The following is a 21170-nucleotide window of genomic DNA, read 5'->3' as shown; positions in this document are numbered from 1 at the left end:
TCTTTTGGCTTCTTGAATGTTTTTCTTGATTTCCCATCTCTCCTATCGCTCGAGTTAGTGTTCCTCGTGGCGAAGGCCTCTAGAGTCCTGTTCATCATCTCCCAAGTGTTTGCCCATGTCATAGCATCCGGACCTGCGTTGCTGTTAGCTGTTGAGTCCCCCGGACCAGTCGTTGTACTTGACATTCCATTCTTCATGATTGTTTTAGCAGCTGTTGGTGCTATGCTCACCGTATCCCGGGTTAAGGGCAACGGTGTCGATTGCCGTTTGTTCCTTTGTGGTTCCACAAAGTCAACTCTGGTGCCTTGCGTGCGATCCGCTGCCGGTCTTTCTTGTGAGGTAGAATTACTCAAGATTGCATCCAATTTCGCCTGTATTGCACACGAACTCTCGGCCTGATTTTTGCTCATTGTGTCCATTCTCTTTTCCAGGCTACCTAATTGGCTGTTGACATCATCATATCGGTTTTTTAACTGTTGCAAATCTTTTTTGATGTTCTTATCTCGTTCTTCATTGGTGGTTTCTACATTATCTGACATCTCCTTGAGTCTCTCTTCTGTTGCCTTGGCCAGGTTAAAATAACTATCCAGATACTCGTTTTTGTTGTATCTTAATTCTTTTCTTATCACTTCTCTGTCCTCTTCGCTGTGCTTCAGCTTTTTGTCGATCTGATTCAGTTTTGCCATCAAGTCACCTAGCTCAAGAGTAGCCTCTTCATGGTCAGCCGTCGGTCTTTCTTCGGCCGTCGCTTCTGCTCTAGTTTGTTCCTCTCTCGGATTGGCTTCTGTCGTCTTCGTGCTCACTGTTCCAAATGTTCGTGCTCTTTCAGCTTTTGGTTCTTCAGTCACGTTCTCTTTCGTTTTTATTCCGACCATCATCGCCAACCTTTCTGTAAAAGATGTCTTTTTTACTTGAGAGTCTTCTTTCACCGTTTCTTCGGTGTTGCCTATTGCATCTTCCACGTTGTCTATTGGTGAGAATTCTATGGGTTTCGAATTTGGTTCTTCTGCATTGGGCATTGGAGTTGACTCCGTCGCTATTTTCCTTGTTTCATCAACACTTTGATCAGGTGTCTCTAGATCAATCTCGATGGTGGGTTCTACTCGTTCCCCTTCCATGCCCTCTCTTGCTCTCTCCGTTGTACTCATTGTGCTGATCATATTAACTGAAAAGCTCTTCTTTGTTATCTTCGGACCCATTGACGTTGTTTTGCGTAGCGACGAATTATACTTTGTCTTTGCTTCGGTAGATCTTTTTTCAGCTACCGATACCCTGCTCCGCCTCATTATTCCTATTTACAATTGCTCTTAATTACAATTTTACTGTATACACAATCCTATTCTAAGAATAAAATCTTTCGAGAAGAAAAAATTTCTTAAAAAAAACTTTTATACAACGTGGTTAAAACCTTGTTTCAGTTCTCTTTATTAACTTTTCGAGAAACTTTCCTTATTTGTGGTCTCAACCGTACCTGGTTCCAATTAGTATTGTTCTATCTTAATTCTGTCTTAAAACACTTCTTGTAACTTCAATTTTTATACTGTCCCAAGACTTCCAATTGCCGTCCCTACTCTTCTTTGTACCGTCCCAAGACTGTTCGGTACCGTCCCAGTACTTCCCGGCAGTGTCCCAAGACTCTTGTCCAAGACTACTGTCCCAAGACTACTGTCCCAAGACTACTGTCCCAAGACTACTGTCCCAAGACTAGTGTCCCAAGACTAGTGTCCCAAGACTACTGTCCCAAGACTACTGTCCCAAGACTACTGTCCCTAGACTAGTGTCCCAAGACTAGTGTCCCAAGACTACTGTCCCAAGACCCTGTCCCAAGACCACTGTCCCAAGACCCTTGTCCCAAGACCCTGTCCCAAGACCCTTGTCCCAAGACCCTGTCCCAAGACGCTGTCCCAAGACCCTGTCCCAAGACCCTGTCCCAAGACCCTTGTCCCGAGACCCTGTCCCAAGACCCCGTCCCAAGACCTTGTCCCAAGACCTTGTCCCAAGACCTTGTCCCAAGACCCTGTCCCAAGACCCTTGTCCCAAGACCTTGTCCCAAGACCTTGTCCCAAGACCCTGTCCCAAGACCTTGTCCCAAGACCTTGTCCCAAGACCTTGTCCCAAGACCCTGTCCCAAGACCCTTGTCCCAAGACCACTGTCCCAAGAATGTACTGTCCCAAGACTGTCCCCAGACTGCTCTGTCCTAAGACTTCTTTGGCACTGTCCCCAGACTGTTGACAAGTGTCTTGGTGGTGGGACTTCTTTCCTCTTCGTTATGGGGACTTCTTGATTCACTGTACCTTGTACCACCACTCAAGCTCTAGTAAAATTTTCCCAAAATTCTCTCTTAAAAGCCAAATGCTGACCCCCCTTTTCTTATTTCTTTTTAATTACCTCTCTTTCAATGTTCCAAGCAACTTTAGACCAAAACCTGTGCGCAGGTATCTTGTGATCACCTGTTCGTGTAAAAACTAAACACAAATCCTCACCAAAATGCAACAAAAATCCAAGCTAGAAAAAGTAATAAAAACAGAAAGATGAGCCCACCTAAAATTCAAAGGTGACAAATGTCTACCTTCTATCTAAAAAAATGTCTGGTACCTAATTGTCACGCGTTTCCTTCCCCCCTGCTAGCGATCTTATGGGGTATTACAAAAACTGTCTATGTCCCTTCCCCCCTACCAATCCGACCAGGGTACCTTCCTTAACTCGAGTTCAAATTTCGATATCCACCTAATATTACCAACGCGTGTTAATGTCTAATGTAACTAAGTCAACGATGTCGACTAATTAGTTACTCTAATTTCCCCCTTTTTACAATTTACAACCGCCAACCTCTAATTTAACCAGCCCCCCTTCTAACCTCCCCCCTTTTTAGCCCCCTTCTTAAGCCTAAAATTACCTTAAGCGCCGGGTGCTAAACCTCTCAAGAGAAAACCGTAGACCTGTCTCCAGGCCTGCTCAAGTAAAAACGTTCCTCAAAACCGGGGGATGTCGCTTATCCTATTTTACACTTATCTCCTATAATGTAATGTGGATTTTAACGATACCCGTTCTGCCCAACTTGAGAACTCGAGAATTGCCAAATCCTTCTTGGCTGGTTTCCCACTCGACTGGTCACCTGTTCCAGTCCAGTCTCCTATTGGTTCAGCTCAAGTGTCCCTGAACCACTTTCCCACTCGGCTGGTCACCTCTTCCAGTCAAGTCTCCTATTGGTTCAGCTCAAGTGTCCCTAAACCACTTTCCCACTCGGCTGGTCACCTCTTCCAGTCAAGTCTCCTATTGGTCCAGCTAAGTTCCAAGCTATCTGAAAACCCTTGACAACGCCCCACACTCGGGCTCTTTATTAAGGTTACTGGATTAAATTACTAGATTGATCGAAACGATCGAACTTGTAAAACAGTATGGGTATACTATTTAATTAATATAAAGGTTTGATCCAACTAATCTGGTGTCAAAGTCACTGTCATTTTTCGTTTTATGGTTTTTGTTCCTTTTTCTATTCTTTTTTGGTTTTTGTTTTGCTTTTTGTCTTTTTGCTCGTGTTTTTGTCCCCGTAGTTGCCCCCCTTTACTCGGTTAGCTAAGCCTCGTTCGGAGAGCGTACCAGGAAGTTTTCTCGGGTTTTCTTAAAAAGCTATCACGGTACAACCGGAAGGTTTGCACGTTCCTGTCGAACCGCACCGCCGGTACTCTAGAATGGGCATTCAGCCCGAAGCTGTCTCAAGTGGGTTCGACTCCGTAGTCTTGATGTCGTAAACACCCAGGAGCGCCATAAAAACACTATGTAACATTCGTCTACTGCAGTCACACATGAGGCTTAAGAAAAATAGGCCCTATAACCACTGGCTCAAGGGTCAGGGACACCATCTCTTGTGTTTTTCTACCTCAAGAACGGTCGGAGCCAGTTCGGTTCGTTTGTGACATGAGACTACGACCCGTTACAGCTTAAAGGCTACTACTAAAATATCCCCCACTCTAGAATCAGAAACGTCCCCATACTTAGGTCTCTAGATACCCAAAATACATGAACGCCGTTAAAAACCGGGTTGGAATAAATCCGTTAAGTTACTTTTTATTAGACAGTAGGACTTTGATCCATTTCAGATGGATCAACCTAAAACTCGCCTTACCTCAACATAACAATTATAAAACACACTCTAGAAATTTAAATTAGTACTCACATTGTAGCACACTCAAGAAGGGGAAGTACTTCAGTCGGTAATTAACTCAAGAATTAAATAATGTAACTAAATGAGTTTTAATGTTTATCAGTTTCAATAACGAGGACAAGTCTTAACTCTAGGATATAGTTTCTCGTGAACCATTGGGACACTCAAGTTTTCCACCTTTCCGTCGAAGGTTCACTCTGGTCCAGCTCAAATAATCGTTCTCTCGGGAATACTCTGTCCTCTATTTCAGATGGGACAGCTCTACTCTTGTTCACTATGATGGAAATTGCGAATAGCAATTTCCTACCGATTTCTCTTGCAACTTTCCCGCGTTTTTTACTCGAACGTTCTGACTTCTCTTTTTTGATTTTTAGTTATCGCGAGAAAATTGTGCATGACATGCTCCACTCGAAATTTTGAAAAATTAAATTTCTCTCCAAAATCAAGTGTTTTTTGCTTCTCTCAAGGTCAAACTTCCAAATATGACCGACTGGTCATATCTAGAGACCTAGACAGCTCAAGTGTCCCTGAACCACTTGAGCTGTCTAGGTCTCTAGATATGAGCTGTCTAGGTCTCTAGCTCAAGTGTCCTTGAGGTAGAAAAACACAAGAGATGGTGTCCCTGATGGCTTCTTTGGCATTTGTAATCCTCATTTCCGATAACTGCTCAGAAAATTTTTGATTCATTTTCAAGTTTTCCATCTCTAAATCTGCTATTCTTTGTCTCAGTTATTGGTTTTCAAGGTCATTGGAATGGTTGCCGGCATGCGACAAGGTTTCTATTGAGATTTGTTATTGGTAAGCAATTCGGCCTTGCCAGTGTCGTCAATAAACTTTTGATTTTTTTTGACGAAGTCTTCATGTAACTTTGGTTTTTCAGTTTGATGTTTGTTCACGGCTTTGACGTCAATGCTTTCCTTTCCAATTTGTCTACGTGATTTTAAAGTTTTTCCAACTCTGCTATTACTCGACAAGATCTTTTTTTCTCCTCCTTCAACTGATTTCTTTTATCGTATGTGTGGACATCTTCTTCATCGTAACTGTCCATTTTTTCACTTTCAATCATGATTCATCCATTTAATTTTGTGTTATCTCCGGCCTGAACATTCACTTGTTCTTCTATCGTCACCGATTCGCTCGTCATTTTGTCTGCTCTTCTTTGATCGTTTTGTCTGATTGTGTCAACGTGAAATTATTGTAATGGAAAACAATTGAGGGCAAACAATTTTTTTTTAAATAAAAATATTCAACAAAAATATTTTGAAGTTTGGCCAACAAATATGAATAGTCAATCAAACCTTTTCGATTATTTTTAGAAAAAATTTTTTCAGTTTTTTTGCGACCTACCCCCTGCTACCATTTTTTAGAGGCCTATATTTCACTGTGACTAGATGCCACTAGACTTTGTAGCCTAATTTTTGTTTTATCTGAGAGGCTATATCTATAAGGAATATTTTCTGATGCGGAATTACAATTTATTTTTACTGTTGTGATTCTGCAATGAAGTTTATTAAGAGTTGCGTCCCGATTAAAGAATATATATTGAAATAACCTGAGAGTTACACAATTGAGATTATAATATAACTAAGCGGCATATAAATTAAATAAAACTTAGTTTTGTAGTCTTTGCTAGTAAATTTATTTAGTTGCATTTTTCTTGGCAGTTGTTATTCGATCAAGAATTGTATCAAGTTGATGTCCCTCTTTTCTGTCATGTGATTTATTCAAATTATTTCCTAATTTTGTTGTTATTTAGTCAAATTTGTCGAATTTCAGCTCCAAAATTTTCTGTCAGTTCAAGGGTTACCCCAAATTGATGATAAATAGTGTAGTTCAAGTTCATATCATAGTCATAAAAGCTTCAGGTTTATATTAATATAAATATAAGTGAAACGTCCTTGGTGGCAAAAGTGAACCCAATCAGTAAGTTCGCTGCTTGGCGATAATATTGATCACGTTAATATTCATAGTCGGTAAGAATATTCATAGTCTAATCGACAAAAAAGAGCAATGGTATGTTAAAATCACTTCTGCCCATGAATAAAAATTTTAAGAGAATGGCTGACGACAAAAACGGTAGATATGATGAAGTTTTTATTTTGAAGACTGATGCTTTGGCTTGCATTCAATTTTGAGAATAAACAATTTCTTAACTTCTTTGTTGGTTTATGCGAGATCTTACTAATTTTTCGTTGCTGCCAGACGTTTTTGGTTAATTTTCAGCTGATTAGGGGTCCGCTTTAGTTCTGTCAGCTTATTTGATTATTTGTTTTGTTCATATCTTATGATAATCTTGTGGCTTTAAATTTTTTTGATGACATATTTTTTTGAAGTTTTTTGTTCTTTTCAGTGTTTTTTGAAGTTTTACTGAATGTTTCACGAGTGATTTACGTCATATTTGTACTAGCAAATCAAATCTCGAGTTTATGCGCTGTTTTTTTCACACTTGTTATGCTTGCAATTAGCAAGCTCTATCAACCTGAAATATAGACTTCCTCGACAGGTTAACAACTTGTTCAACAAAATCACTTTACTTACTTTAAATCTTGGTGCATGATGAACTGAATCATTATTACGAGGTGCATGTTGAATTAAAATCATAACTTAGTCCGGAGGTAACAGTTCCGTTTAGATTAGTAAAATTCTGATCATTAGGCAATGCTGCCGCAGCTTTTGATCAGGTCATTCTGTATTACTTTTTTCTTAGATCGTCTCATAAGTTCTCCTCATAAGATCGTCTTAGATCGAGATAAGTTCTCCTCGCAGCATGTTTTTTTCTAGTCTGATGCAGTTCTGATTATGAAAAAGTGTTTTCTTACTTCAAGATTGGCTTTCCTCGTCACAATATTCTTGTAATTTATCCTTGCGTCTCTGTTGTTTGATCAAAATAAATTTTTTATGGCTTTTGGTCACAACAAGTGTGAACATTTCAATTATTGTTCCTCATCTTCCACGATGTTCTAGCTTGTGGTTCTTTCTCAAAGTTTATTTCCCTCGATCCATTAGTCATTCGAGTTGCTTTCCGTTGAAAATTTTCCAAAAATTGTATATCTTTTTTGCGTTGCGGATACCAGGCTTGAATAAAAACATCAAGATGGGAATATTGTATGGCTCCTTCAAATGCTTTCTCAAACGCAGCTGTAGTCATATAGTTGAAAGTCTTCATGAAAATTGCAATTAGTCAGTTTGCTTTTTTATTTCGGTGAAAACATGCGCTTCATTGAAAAATGAATATTAATTATTACTCCCAAATTTCTTCCTACCTCGATTTTTTTAAGTTTTTTTCAGCAGAAACAGTAACTGTGTTCAAAATCATCAATTTTTTCATTTGCAATTGTCATCTGTTCATATTTATTGTAATTTCAATGAAAAAAGCTGTTTTTGACAAAATTTCCAACATTAAGAACATCTTGAAAAATTTGAACTCCTCTTGTGTCATTTATCTTGCAGTATAATTTGGCATTGTTAGCGAATAGTAATAAATTTGATGTTAATTAATCTCGCCTTGAGTTGTTAGACTTTAGAACAAAAACACTGATCTGACGACAGCTCCTTGAGGAGTTTCTCTATGTACTTATTTCCTATTTGACTTGTTATCATTGGTTACTTCTGTTTGGTGTCTAATAGAATTGAAGTGTTTTGGTCCAATTCAATGTTTTCTCGTTTATTACATACTGCTGTAGATCACCTAAGAGTCTTTTTTGTGGCACTGAGTCAATATTTTTTAAAGTCAACGTAGATTACATCAAATTCTCTGTGCTTATTCAGAGTTGACGCGAAGTCTTCGATCGTTTTCTGGGTTTCAGGATAATCTTCCAGATAAAAACCCATTTTGTAGTTTTATACGAGGAGTTCTTTTTCTATTCAGATGATTCATTAAATGCGTTTTTCAGACAGTGAAAGGCTCACTGGTTTACTAGTTTTCCGCCAATGCATATTTTTTTTAAAAATAGAAGTTATCTGCGCCATTTTCCAATCTTCAAAAACCCCTACTATCTTTCCAGGATTTGATTAAAACTTCTGGTTAATGCAGAAACTAATTGAAGTTTTAAGTCTAACAAAAAACTTCGGGTGGATTACGTCTGGTCCTGGTAATTTTGAAACATTGATGACGTTTAATTGCTTGTTGACTGTTTGTTCCGAATTTTCCTAATTTGACAACCGGTTTTTGCTACTGGAAATGTTTCTTTCACCGAGACGTTCCTTTGTCAAACCCGATCAAAGTTTTTCTATAGGATCTTAAAATTTTTTTTATCTTTTGTTGTTAACGTCCCACCTGCTTCAGCTAATGCCAATACTGCATTTTTTAAACACTTTGTCTCACGTAACTCCAAAATTTTTGTGGTTTCAATTTCACTTCTTTTGATACATGATTTTTTTTTAGCCAAAAAATCTATTTCGCTGGCTGCATTAACTGCTTCTTTCTAATTATCAAATTTTTCTAGACCAACAAATTTTGTTTCAAGCCTTCTTTTTTAAATTTTTTTAAAAATTTATAGTCTTCATTCGAGAGCGGTACTCGTTTCAAGGTTCTCTGTCTTAGTTTTGAGATTGGTACATAATTTCTATTAGTAGAATTTATTTATGCCGCAGGTTTTCCTATACCTCTTCTATGCTGTTATAACTTCAATTTCAATTTGGTTCATTTCATATTGCATTCCATTCTAATTGTTCCGACTTTCGATACGAAAGTAACGGAATATTTGTGCTCGGGGTGGGTTTTTTTTTTCTTCGGACAAATTTCGACTTTTTATCTAGCCATTTTTGACGGATTTTTGTTTTCATCATTCGAAAGGTATTGTTGGCTTGAGCTCAAAATTGAAAAGATATTTCACCTGTGATCATTTTTCGTTAAGTTATGGGGGTTTAAAGATTGCCATTTTGGCTAATTTGGGACAATTAACGCGCGATATATTTCGCGCTATTAACGCGTAAGCGGAGAGTTAATCCGGCTTAGAAATCGTTCCAAATTAGTTTACCGAAGCTTATTTGCCATAATTGATTTGTTACAAGGAACGAAATCTATCCTTTTGTACTTTATATGGCTTGTGGGGGGATGATTTCCATAAAAAAATTTCAAATGTTATTACTGCTCGATAAACCTTAATAGGCAGTCGGAACATTCAGGGCTTCGCCCTAATACGAGCAGTCTTGTTTCATTTTAGAGTTGCCTCGAGTTTTTATCTTATTGTCCTCAAGATTTATTGATAATTTCGTTTCCGTTCTAAAGAACATGGTCACTTTGTGCAAGAGGTACATTAATTTTAGCCACAAGATTGTTTAGACCGGCGGTTAGTGTGATATCAAGAAGTGATTGTTTATCTCCTGCTGTGATGCTTGTTAGCTCGTTGATATGTTATATAAGGAATAAAACCCTAACTTCTTCCAGAAATTTGAACTCTTGCTCTAATCATCTTGAGTTGTACTCACTTTGTCCCAGTTGATCGAGGATAAGTTTGTATTACCAAGTATAACAACCACATCATTCGAACCTTCATCACAGATGTCCATGGCTGAGCGGTACAAAGAATTACTACTTGACTCGGTTGAGTTTGGACTCCGGTAGATAATTGAAGGCAAATGGTTTTTCGACCGACAGCATTGTCGTATATCATCAAATCTTGGGAGATCAGTTTGTTATTAACTTATCAAATAGTAAATTTTTTTGTTCATTAACATTAAAATTCCTCGTCCATTTTCTTTTGGATTCGGATAACTGACTTGTTTTGTAGTTCTCTTTTTTGTGCCAAACTGAGATCCAAATACTTTTTCTGTTTTTTTTTTGGTTGAGTTTCAAGTAAATCAAAAACATCCTGTGGGTAATTTATGTCATTATTTTATTTTACCAACTCTTGATGTTTTTGTTAAAAATGTGACATGGTTCGTCTAGCAAAAAAAAATAATTTTCCTGCCTCTTCTTTTTTTGTAATTTTTTAAAATGCAAAACAGGAACCAGATGCACAAATTTCCCTTATTCGGCTTTGTTCATGTTTTTTTTGGCTCTCGTAACTAGTTTTTGCATTTCATCTCTTCTCTTCAAACTTCGGTTGGGACTAATCCTGAGGTTTCAACTTTAATTTCAGCATCTGCGTCTTTCAGTTCTTCGAGATTTCGAGTAAAAGAACATCTTGTTCGGCGTTGAATGAAACTCATAGTGGTCTGTTTATTTGGTTATTGGATTTCCGACCAAGTCGGGTCTTTTTTTACAAACTCTTTGCCTCCTTGTCACCATTTGATGAAAGCTTATCAAATAAGTTATTATCCTCGTTTTTTCTTTCTTCGATTTCACTCACCGTACTTTTTTTCCTCGCCAAATGATAATGTTTTTTCCGCTTAATTTTTTCAGCTTCGCGCTTTTTTTCTTCGTTTGCCTCTATAATTTTTGTAGACGCTTCATCTTCCGGCTTTTAACTTATTCCAAATACCTGTTTTTTTCTTTTATGCATCCCTGAGCTGGTCCAGCTAAAAGCTTGTCAGTCATCATGGTGTTCATGTTTTCATTGTTGAGTTTTCTCTGAGTTTTTTTAAAAATAAAATATCATTTCTCCGGTTTCTTGTTCCTTATTGATCGACTCCTTCACAGCAGGGTAGCAAAAACCACAATACCAGATTAAAGCTGGTTGTCACATATGTTGATAGGCTGTGTTTAGTTTCTTGAAGCATTCTGCACAGAAATATTTCATTGATTGCAGTCAACACTTTGTCTTTGGGGTTTCCGTTCATATTTTTGTTCGATGTGATCACTCATTGATGTTGTGCCTTTTCAACTTATTGTTTTCTCCTTAGGAGGCATATCTCGAAATATCACTATCTAAAACTCATTTAACTGCTTCAAGATATGAGAACCTCAGAAGCAAATTAAAAGAAAACAGTTTAACTACTTGTTTAAGCCTCTCGACATTTTTTGGATCTTTCGTTTCCTCGTTTTTGAGCGCTTCTTCAAAAAAAGGTTTCGGAAAAATCAAGATTGAGTCAAGATTCAGTTTTTATGGCCCAGATTGAAGCAAAGACTTTGATGTGGAAACAAGAGTCAAGGTCAAAGTCAAGATTGACTTTTTGTCAAGAGTCAACGTAAAGATTGTGTAGTCAAGATCAAAATTCAAAAAAGTCAAGATCTTGACGACGCTGCTCAGGACATTTATAAAGTCAGATACCTAACTTCAAACGCGCAATTAGTGATTCGCGAACGCTTGCTCCCATGTGCTGCAATTTAATATAGTGTTATTCTTCGCGTAAATCTTTGTTTCTGCCGCTATTTTAGATTTGTGTTTTTAGAGTTGGTAGTTTGGTTGACAAATCGTGATGTAATTGTATGAATTTGGGGAAGATTGGCCCCAGACTGAGCGTCTTTTCGAGTCTGTCAATCAATCATGCACCTTTTTACCACGTTGGTATGCTTAACGACTCATTTTTCATTTTAGTTGGACTTATTGGCTCTATTTTTCCACCTGCTAGATTGCAATACTTTTTTCGTGGTATCGCAAAGAACTCTGTGCAGTATTCTGATGAATTTTTTTTCCAACTGTGTTTTAACAATGTTTTGAGGATTTTCGAGCTTTTTTTGTTGCAATGCTCTATGAGGCAAGAATGGAAATCAGGACGACTTAACCAATGTCAAACTTAAAACCAATTATGTCATATTTTAACTTTTTCTTTTCAGATTTCGTTTTTTGTTTTTCGGTCTTTTTTCCAGATAAACTGGTTGTTTTGTTCTCGTCTCTTGTATATTTTGGTCTTTTACTAGAGTATATCGGGTAATTTTAGCCACTATTTTTTGTTTTTTATACACGTTGTCTCAGGAAAAAAATCGAAGTAATCTAACTTTTCAGTGTTTATTTCATCAATTTGAAATTAGCAACCCAATAGTAGGATATTATCTGTAGTTGGGTGCTGTCAGGGTACTCTCAGGGGTTGCGAATCATGCCTCCAATTCTGACTTCTCAAATCCTTGTAGTTTTCGCGATATGATAGTTTTTATGATTTTTTCAAAAAAACTTCAGTAACTTAGATTTAAAAAATTTCCAAAACGTATCTCAATCCTGTTGTTGGATTTTGTGAGGGTACTCTCAAGGGTTGCGAATCTTGCCTCTGAATATGGCTGCTCAAATCTTGACGTTAGTTTAGGTAACTCCTAATAATGACGTTATTTTAGGTTTTTTTTTCAAAATTTTTCAGAAAACCGAGGTATAAAAAATTTTTTACAAAATTTTGAAATTTTCATCTCTGTAGTGAGGCTCTCTCAGGGTTCTCTCAGGGGGTTGCGAGTTTTGCCTCCAAGTTTGACAGCTCAAATCATTGTAGTTTTCCAGGTATGACGTTTTTTGTGATTTTTTCATAAAAATATTCATGAAAATTACCATTTAATTGTTTTTTCAAAGTTTGAATGTCCTAACTTGTTGTTGGGGGGCTGTCATAGTAATCTCAGGGGTTAGAAATTCGGCCTCATGTTAAGAATGAATCCGGGTGAACAGCAATCTTATCGTCACTCGGGAAGGAATTAAAATTCCCCTCCGAATTCTCTGTAATTGCTCCGTAACGATTGTAGCTGCACAATCGTTAAAATTCGGAATGTTCTTCCAACAATAATATTGATCGTAATTCCAATTTGTGTCGTAGGTCTGTTTTCTACTGATGTGGTATCGCAAATGATGCGAAACTCCGCTTCGCATCTGTGTTATGAATCATCTGAGTTTGTTCTGATTTCAAGTTGTTTCAAATGAAAACAAATTTGTAACCTGAACGGGTGTCTGCTCATAAATGTTGGCTTTTTACCGCTTTGTAAGTTTTGTTTTGATGCTAATTTATTTTTTTTTATCAGACATGTTTTTTGTAAGAATAAGTTTTTTTCAAGAAAAACCAAGATAAAAATATGAAGATTTTGGTAGACCTGGTTTTTCTCGACATTAAAAAAAGTCGACCTTGCAGCTTTCATCTCAGTTTCTGTGTGTTCTTTTGTCATGCTATATTTGTGTTGTAGCGCAAGTGCTGCAAATTTCTGCTCCGCTTCTGTGTGTAAGTATGAAAAGGCGTTAAGCAAGTGATCTTTTTTCTGAAACTCAGTATAACCGAAATTTTTCATGCCGTTGAAAAAGCTTGATATAACAAAGTTCTAGAATACTGGCATTTTTATAACCAAAAATAAACTGCAAAGAGTTCCCTTCAAATTTCCGTTTCTCCACAGACCGAAGTTTTGGTCAATTTCTCTTGACGTGGGTAGAAGCTATTTCAAACTTTCAATATAAATCTTCTGGACAGACCATCACAAGCGGAAACTTTTTCTAAATAAATCCTGATTTTTCGGCTTACTGCCCGCTAGTGTTCAATTATCCTGTGGTAAAATTCGGAGTTGAATATTAATTGCTCGAACAAAAATAAATAATTTTGATTTTATAATGATATAGTTTTAAAAAATATGCCGTAGCCGCCCCTCCAATGTTTCGTGCTGAAACAGAGTCCAGCTTCTTACCCGTTATAGATCATAGCTTCAAATTAAAAAAAAGCCTGAGCGCCACTAAAGTGGCATTTTTATTATGGGAGCTATAGGTTGGTGGAGGGCTTGTTGAAATAGGACTCAGTCCTTGTTACGGATATCAATCATAGGCTAGTCAGATATCATTTCAGATTTAAACAAAATGACTGATGATGCGACATCCTCCGCAACTCTGCAGGAAAAAGACAAACCTGCTATTGAAGATGCAGCTTTTGAAGCACTCGAACGTGACTTCAACGAAACTATATCAGAGCTTCTTGGTGACAAGTCATTAGAGAAATTTAAAGTTGAGTACGAGAAACTTCACAAGTCTCTCAAGAAGTCGCACGAAAGCGAGAAACGTCTCATGTTGAAATGTCGAGAGCTGCAGGCCGAGATCGTGGCCAACTCAGCAAAGGTAGCAACTGCCGTCAAAATATCGCAGGAAGATCAGAGCACTATCTCTTCTCTGAAGAAGGAGATTGAAAAGGCTTGGAAAATGGTGGATGCCGCATACGAAAAGGAACAACGTGCGAGGGATACGATTCAATCTCTGAAAATGGAAATAGCTAATCTCAGTAAACTCGTGGAGCAAGGCGCGGGTCTTGGACTGGGAAGCGAGCATTCAGTGAGTGACTTGTTGAAGATAAAGGATGATCTAACCAAAGAGAGAGATGAGCTTTTGGAGGAAATTGTGCGGCTGCGAGAGGGAAACAAGGCGGCCCAGGAAGCTAACGACAACCTGACGTATGAGAGAGATGAGAATCAGCGAAAAGTGTTCGAGTTGAACCAGGAAATTCAGATGAAAAACAACGAAGCATCTAGAGAGGAAAGAGCTAGAAACAACTTGGAAAAACAGCTCAAAGATGCCAAGGAAGAAATATCTTTCAAGACTGTGGAAAACGGTAAAATAAAACAACAAATTGAACGTTCGACAATGGATCAGAAACGCCTACAAGACGAAGTCAAAGACCAGAAAGCGCATAGCGAGAGAATTATGAAAGATCTCGATATTCTGAATGCCAAACATTCCAAACTGCAAAACGATTACGAAGTTCAACTAATCAGCGCAGATGCTTTGGCCGGCGAGAACAGCCAAAAAGTAGCGGAGCTTAAGTCAAAGGAAGACGAAGTGAATACGTTGAAAGTTGAAGTTCAGAGGCTCTCGAAAGGCCTGGAAAATATGGAAAGAAAACGCAGAACTACCGAGGAACAGAAAACGGCAGTTGAAAGTCAGAAGGAAGAACTGAGGAACAAGATAGGAGGTTACGAACGAGACTTGGAAGCTGCTAAGAAGCAAAATGACACGGATAAAAAACAGATTGACGATTTGACCAGGGAACGCGATATGCTCAACAAACAAGTGATGAAAGCTGCGGGAGCAACTCAGAAACAAATGAATTTGGCAATGCTTCACGAGCAGGCCAAAATTAACTTGGAGCAGGAAATTACCAACTACAAGGACGAAGCTCAGAAGCAGAGAAAGATTATCTACAAACTGGAAAAAGAGCGAGATAGATACATCAACGAAGCTTCAGAATTGACACAGAAGGTTCTGCAGCACATGGAAGACGTGAAGGTGCGAGAAATGCAGATTTTCGACTACAAGAAGAAAATTGCAGAGGCAGAAACTAAGCTGAAGCAACAGCAAAATTTGTATGAAGCAGTTAGAAGTGACCGAAACTTGTACAACAAGAGCCTGATTGAGGCGAGAGATGAGATCACTGAGATGAAACGGAAGCTGAAGATTCTGAACCATCAGATTGACCAACTCAAGGAAGAAATCCAGTCGAAGGAGGAAGCGTTGGTTAAACAAAACCAGGAGTACAAGGCTTTGGAGAAAGAGAAAGAAAGCTTGGTAGCCGAACGAAATAAACTCAGACAAAAGGCTGTTGAGACTAAAGGCATCATCAGCAATCAAGCGACCGAGCAGAGAAAGTTGCTCAAGATCATTGCTGATGCGGACCAAGAACACAGCAAGCAAAAGAAAGAGCTGGACCAAGTTATCAGCGAGAGAGACATACTGGGTACCCAGTTGGTTCGCAGAAATGATGAGCTGGCGCTTTTGTACGAAAAGATCAAAATCCAGCAGTCAACCCTAAACAAAGGAGAAATCCAGTATAAGGCGAGGCAAGAGGATATCCGGTTGTTGAAACTTGAGATCAAGTCTCTTAGAAGAGAAAAGAATATTTTGCACAAGAACGTAGCCAATATTGACGAACTGCGTCGTGAAGTGTACCACATGCAACGGGAGTTGCTGAGAGAGCGAACTAAATGCAAAGCTCTGGAGGAAGAGCTGGAAAATCCGATGAACATTCACAGGTGGAGGAAGTTGGAAGGATCTGACCCGAGCACCTACGAGATGATCCAGAAGATCCAGGCCATCCAGCGTAGGCTGATTAAGAAAACAGAGGAGGTTGTGGAGAAAGAACTGCTGATCCAGGAAAAAGAGAAGTTGTATCTGGAGTTGAAGCATATTTTGGCGAGACAACCAGGACCCGAGGTTGCCGAGCAGCTGCAAGTGTACAAGAAGACATTGCAGGAGAAGACAAAGCAGCTGAAAGGTATGGCGAGTGAACTGAACATGTACGAAAGTCAGGCGTCAGATTACAAATTTGAGATCGAGCGTCTCTCGAAAGAACTGCAAGAGGCGAAGAAGAAGTACTACTTGCAGAAGAAGAAAGAGCAGAATGTGAAGGAAAGGGAACTGGCTCTGCAGCAGATGAACAAGCCTCCGATACAACCACAGTCCCAGGAGTCCAAAAACAGATACGCAGGCGGAGGTTTCAATCTTAAACAGCCCAGTGCGGCTGCGAACAAAACTCCGCCTGTCGGACTGAACAAGTCAGCTTCGGGACTGTAAAGTCAAGATGTGTAGAAAGAACTAGAAGCCATTAAGGACTTCATTTCCATCTCTATAGTGTATTAAATTGAAAATAATTTGTATATATTTTCATTGTGAATAGCTGTAAATACAAAACTTCATGTACCATACGCGTGAAATATAAATTCATCTATCATAAATATTTCTATTTTGAAGCTCTCATACGACCAGGGGGTGGGCGTCTGCCTCAATACCCTCTGGGGTTCGGTCCCCTGACTACCCAAGTGGTCCCCCGTTGATACTTTTTCACAGCCATTCTTGCGACTTCGGTGCCAAGGCTTCTTCAGTAACTATACTAAAATTGAGGGGAGAATGCGGACGTAAAAATGCAATTTTGGTCAGAATCTTCGAAACATTCACAGAATCGGCTTTTTACTCAATTTTGAAGATGTCATTCAATCAATCATAAAACTTAAGTCAAACCATTTAAGCAAAGGATTCAATCGTTCGATAGTACAAAATTGGGACAATAAAATGGCTTTTGCACGAGAATTATGGCTTTTAGAGAAAGTCTTGGAACTTTTTAAAGCCATCCGAAATTGTTTTTTTTTCAACCTCTTGCTTATACTTAACAAGACCATACTTTAAACCAAATCTTCCGTCACAGGTTTATAAGTTTGATAAAACTAAAAATATGTGGACTCAGTTGCCTCGAAAGTTACGTATGATAATTCAAGCTAAGAGGCTAGCGCGTACCATAAGAAGTTTGAGTAATGTTCATTGTTGTATCTGGAGCTTTGTTTAATTTGATTTATCGGGGTTCGACTTTTTTTATGTTCAGTTCATTTCCTTTGTTAAAAGAAGGGAAACTCAACTATTGAACAGCAAAAGTGTAAAAATGAAAAACGTGATCGACTTCTTAATTCGGAAATGGATTTTAACTTTCAGGTTTCCATCGGAATAAAAATAACGATTTACCTGGTTTTCTCAAATTGGGTAATTTTTATCCAAAAAGTGCAATCATAAATTGTTCTAGAAAGCCGTTTCTTTTTTCGAAATTCGAAGGTTGAGATTTTTTCAAAAATGGCTAGTTAAAAATTTCGAAATTTCTCTGAAGAAAAAAAATTACCGCGAGCAGAAATATTCCGTTACTTTTGTTACGAAAGTCAAAACAATGAAAAAAATTTAGTCTCAGCAAACTGCACACAAATCATACAAAGCTTGTATTTCACAAAATGCATATGCATGAACAGCTTTTTCCCCTGGCGTTTCTTAGATATGGAGTTTTATAATTTGAAAGTTGCCATATAATGTAAGTATGGAATTGTATGCTAAGATTTTTCATGTCTTACAAGTTATAACAAAAGTCAGCCCGCCAATGGTCAATCTTATATATCTGAAATCTTAATTTGACTTCTTGATTCGAACCTGGAAAAACCGGAAAAATATCATTCACTTAAAAACGAGAACAAAAGAAAACAAAAAAACCTTGTACCCAAAAGTTCGTTGTATTTTCGTGTTATTGTACTACTGATCTTTTTTCCGAAATAATTCAAATCCCGAAAACCAAATAAGCAGAATTGTTTTTTCTGTGCTTTCTTTCATTCTTGGAGAACGAAAACTGGCTTTCATTCAGCAGATTAGCTTGATATGAACAAACAAAATCAAACCTCCGAAATCAAATAATTAAACAAAAATCGAGCTTAAAAGTTTTAATTTAAACTTGCGACATTTAATTTTAAAAAGACTGCAATATTTATCTAAGCTTTGCTTGCGTAACGAAAAACATCAATCAACAAAATATGAAACAGGGTTAGAAATTGTTAAAAAACAGAAAATTTTAAACGACTTGAATATAAACAAGAATGCTCGTATCAGGGCGAAGCCTTGAATGTTCCAACTGCCCCTGAAGTACTATGGATCGGTAATAACATGACAAAATTAATTGAAATAAAATAATTAAAAACAAAAATTGAGGTGTTTTGTGAAAACCATCTCTCCACACGCCGTATAAAGTAGAAAGTGATAGATTTATCTCCTAGTAACAAAGCAATTAGGATTAAATCGATTTCGAAGACGGATTAAATCTCCGCTCACGCGTTAACAACGCAAAATCTATCGCGCGTTAATTGTTCCAAGTTGGCCAAAATGGCTATCTTTAAACCCCCATGACTTTACGAAAAATGATCACAGGTGAATTATCTTTTCAAGTTTAAGCTCAGTACAGCAGTATCTTTTGAATGCAATTGAAAAAATTCGTCAAAAACGGCAATTTAAAAATTTCGAAATTTGTCTGAAGAAAAAAGATCACCCGAGCACAAATATTCCGTTATTTTCGTTACGAAAGTCGAAACAAAAGTTCATTTCATCCATGAACACCATAGAAATACTCATGACTGAATTTTAAAAACTATCAATTCATTGAACAATGGTTTTTATTCGTAAATTGTAGTTGTATATGGCTCAGTTTGAAAAACACTTTTTTAAAAAGATTCTTTGAAGTTGGGAAGTCAACAATACCAAAAGAAAAACCACATTGAACATTTAAAGTCTTTGTTGGTTTTCTTGGTCGCGGAAAAGAATCTGGAAAAGTTTGTATAAGGGTTCGATAGTCTGAAATTAGTTACGTTCTTCTAGAAATGCGCCGCGATGGTCCGGATTTGGGTGTCCCATTCTTTAACCCGACGATATTTAACCCCTTATGTTTACCCCCCCTACTTTATAACCCCGTAACAAGATAACCCCACAACAATTTAACCCCTTTCTTAATACCGATAATTTGTTTCAAATTCACTCATTTTTTAAGTCCTTTTACACTCATAGTATTCCAATTAGGTGTAATAATTGAGGCCAGAGAAGCCATCCTTAATTCACGATAGTCTAAAAGTGTGTCCCAGAAGCCTGGAAAGTTAGTCGCCATAGCCCATACATAAAATCGTCAAGGTATGTTTCGACAGTGCTCGAGGTACGTTTCGACCGTATTTGAGGTATGTTTCGACCGTCTTATCTACTCGAGGATTATAGTTCATGCTCGTTATTATTTTTTTCAGATAAAATCTCAGGGTGACTTTTGACCAGTATAGAATTATAAGAGTAATCAAAAAGGTAAAAGTTTGACACGCAAAACTTATTTTTTAAACTTAGTGGCTGAATATATGGCTGACTTTTTGAAGTTTTAATTGGCCTCAGTGCGGGTAGATATTTGTGAGAAATGTTCGAAAAAGCTATATCTTTTTCTTACCTAGAAAACCTAAGATCTCAAAACTATAAAAGAATTTCACTGAAATGCATCTTGTATTAGCGGTTTAAAAAGTCTTCTCAATTTAATCTGTTTTTTTTTCCAGCGCTCTCTGTTGCAGATGTTTTATGGAGCAGCAATCCGTTGCTGAAAATTGCGAGTTTGTTACAGAAAAAAACTTTAAATCCCTGTCATCAGTAACCATTTTTGGTCCGGCGCTGATTTTGTGCTAGACTTGCGAAGTCGAAACATAAAATGAGCACTCCGAATTAGGTTTTCTTCGCTTTAGATTATGAATTTTTCCGATTAATTCAGAATATGTTTTACAGAGTTGTTCTTTGCAATGTTAAATATTGCTGCTTTAACCTGCCGTAACTATCGTATATAGTTTTACCCTCTTTTGGCAAGCTGGCATTACGTTGCAGTGGTCAATTTTTTGCAGTTTGAACTATATTGCGTGTATTGGATATGCGGCAACCGAACGAGGTAATCAATAAAATTGGTTTCTGCTGAGATATACACTTTTTGATAAATATTTTTGCCTTACGAATACTTTCTTCGTTTAATCTATGTTCCCCCTAATACAACCTTGGTTTTTTCTTCAGACAAATTTTGACTTTGTTAACTATCCATTTTTGGCGGAATTTTTTTTATCATTCAAAATGCATTATTGTCTTAAGCTTACAATTGAAAAGGTATTTCACCAGTTATCCTTTTTTGTAAACTTATGGGGGTTTGAAGGTTGCCTTTTTGGCCAATTTGTGACTATTCCCGCGATAGATTTCGCGCTTTTAACGTATAAGCGGAGATTTAATCCGTCTTAGAAATCGTTTCAATTTGGTTGAAAGAAGCTTATTTGTCATAAGTGATTTGATAATAGGAGCAAAATCTATCACTTTGTACTTAGTATGACGTTTGGGGGAATGTTTTTACAAAAAATCTGAAAGTAAATAAAAATTTAATTTTTTTACTTTACATTTAAATTTTTCTTGTTATTACTGCTCCATAGACCTTGTTATTACTGCTCCAAAGCAGTCAGAACATTCAGGGTTTTGCCCTGATACGAGCAGTTTTGTATTAAGATTTCAAATCTGAATTTCAGTTGAGGGAGAAAGTGGAAAAAACAGCCCGTCAATCTCAACTTGTGTGACTGGTTGGCTATGCTCTTTTTATGTTGACCGTTCAACTAATATCAAACTCGACTAGCATAAAAGTTTGAACGCATGATAATGTATCGATTAGCAGAATGCTGCTAGCTTTATTTCGCAGAAATACAAAACAACACCGACAATTGAAACTTGCGTTTCTGATAAATAGATTATGGAGAAACTTAGCAATTAACAATAAATTGAAGATCCTTCTTCTTCCACCCACTTCGTCCCAGCATCAGTTTTGTGGTGTAAAAAGTGTTTTTACAAGGTAAAGTATGAACACCAATCAAGCATGCCAATTTTCTAACAATCGAACAATTTG

At 37.6% G+C, this 21170-nt stretch overlaps 1 protein-coding gene across 1 annotated transcript; it reads left to right on the top strand.

Moving 5' to 3' along the window:
- The first annotated feature begins 13779 nt into the window (after positions 1 to 13779).
- Positions 13780 to 16661, top strand: LOC134852570 (cilia- and flagella-associated protein 58-like). Its single transcript, XM_063868558.1, has one exon. It carries the CDS (start codon positions 13799 to 13801, stop codon positions 16496 to 16498), a length of 2700 nt encoding a protein of 899 aa, XP_063724628.1. The 5' UTR covers positions 13780 to 13798; the 3' UTR covers positions 16499 to 16661.
- The last annotated feature ends 4509 nt before the right edge of the window (positions 16662 to 21170 follow it).

This window comes from Symsagittifera roscoffensis, chromosome 1, assembly GCF_963678635.1.
Source record: "Symsagittifera roscoffensis chromosome 1, txSymRosc1.1, whole genome shotgun sequence".
Classification (NCBI taxonomy): Eukaryota; Metazoa; Xenacoelomorpha; order Acoela; family Convolutidae; genus Symsagittifera; species Symsagittifera roscoffensis.
This window is presented reverse-complemented; position numbering and strand designations above follow the sequence as displayed.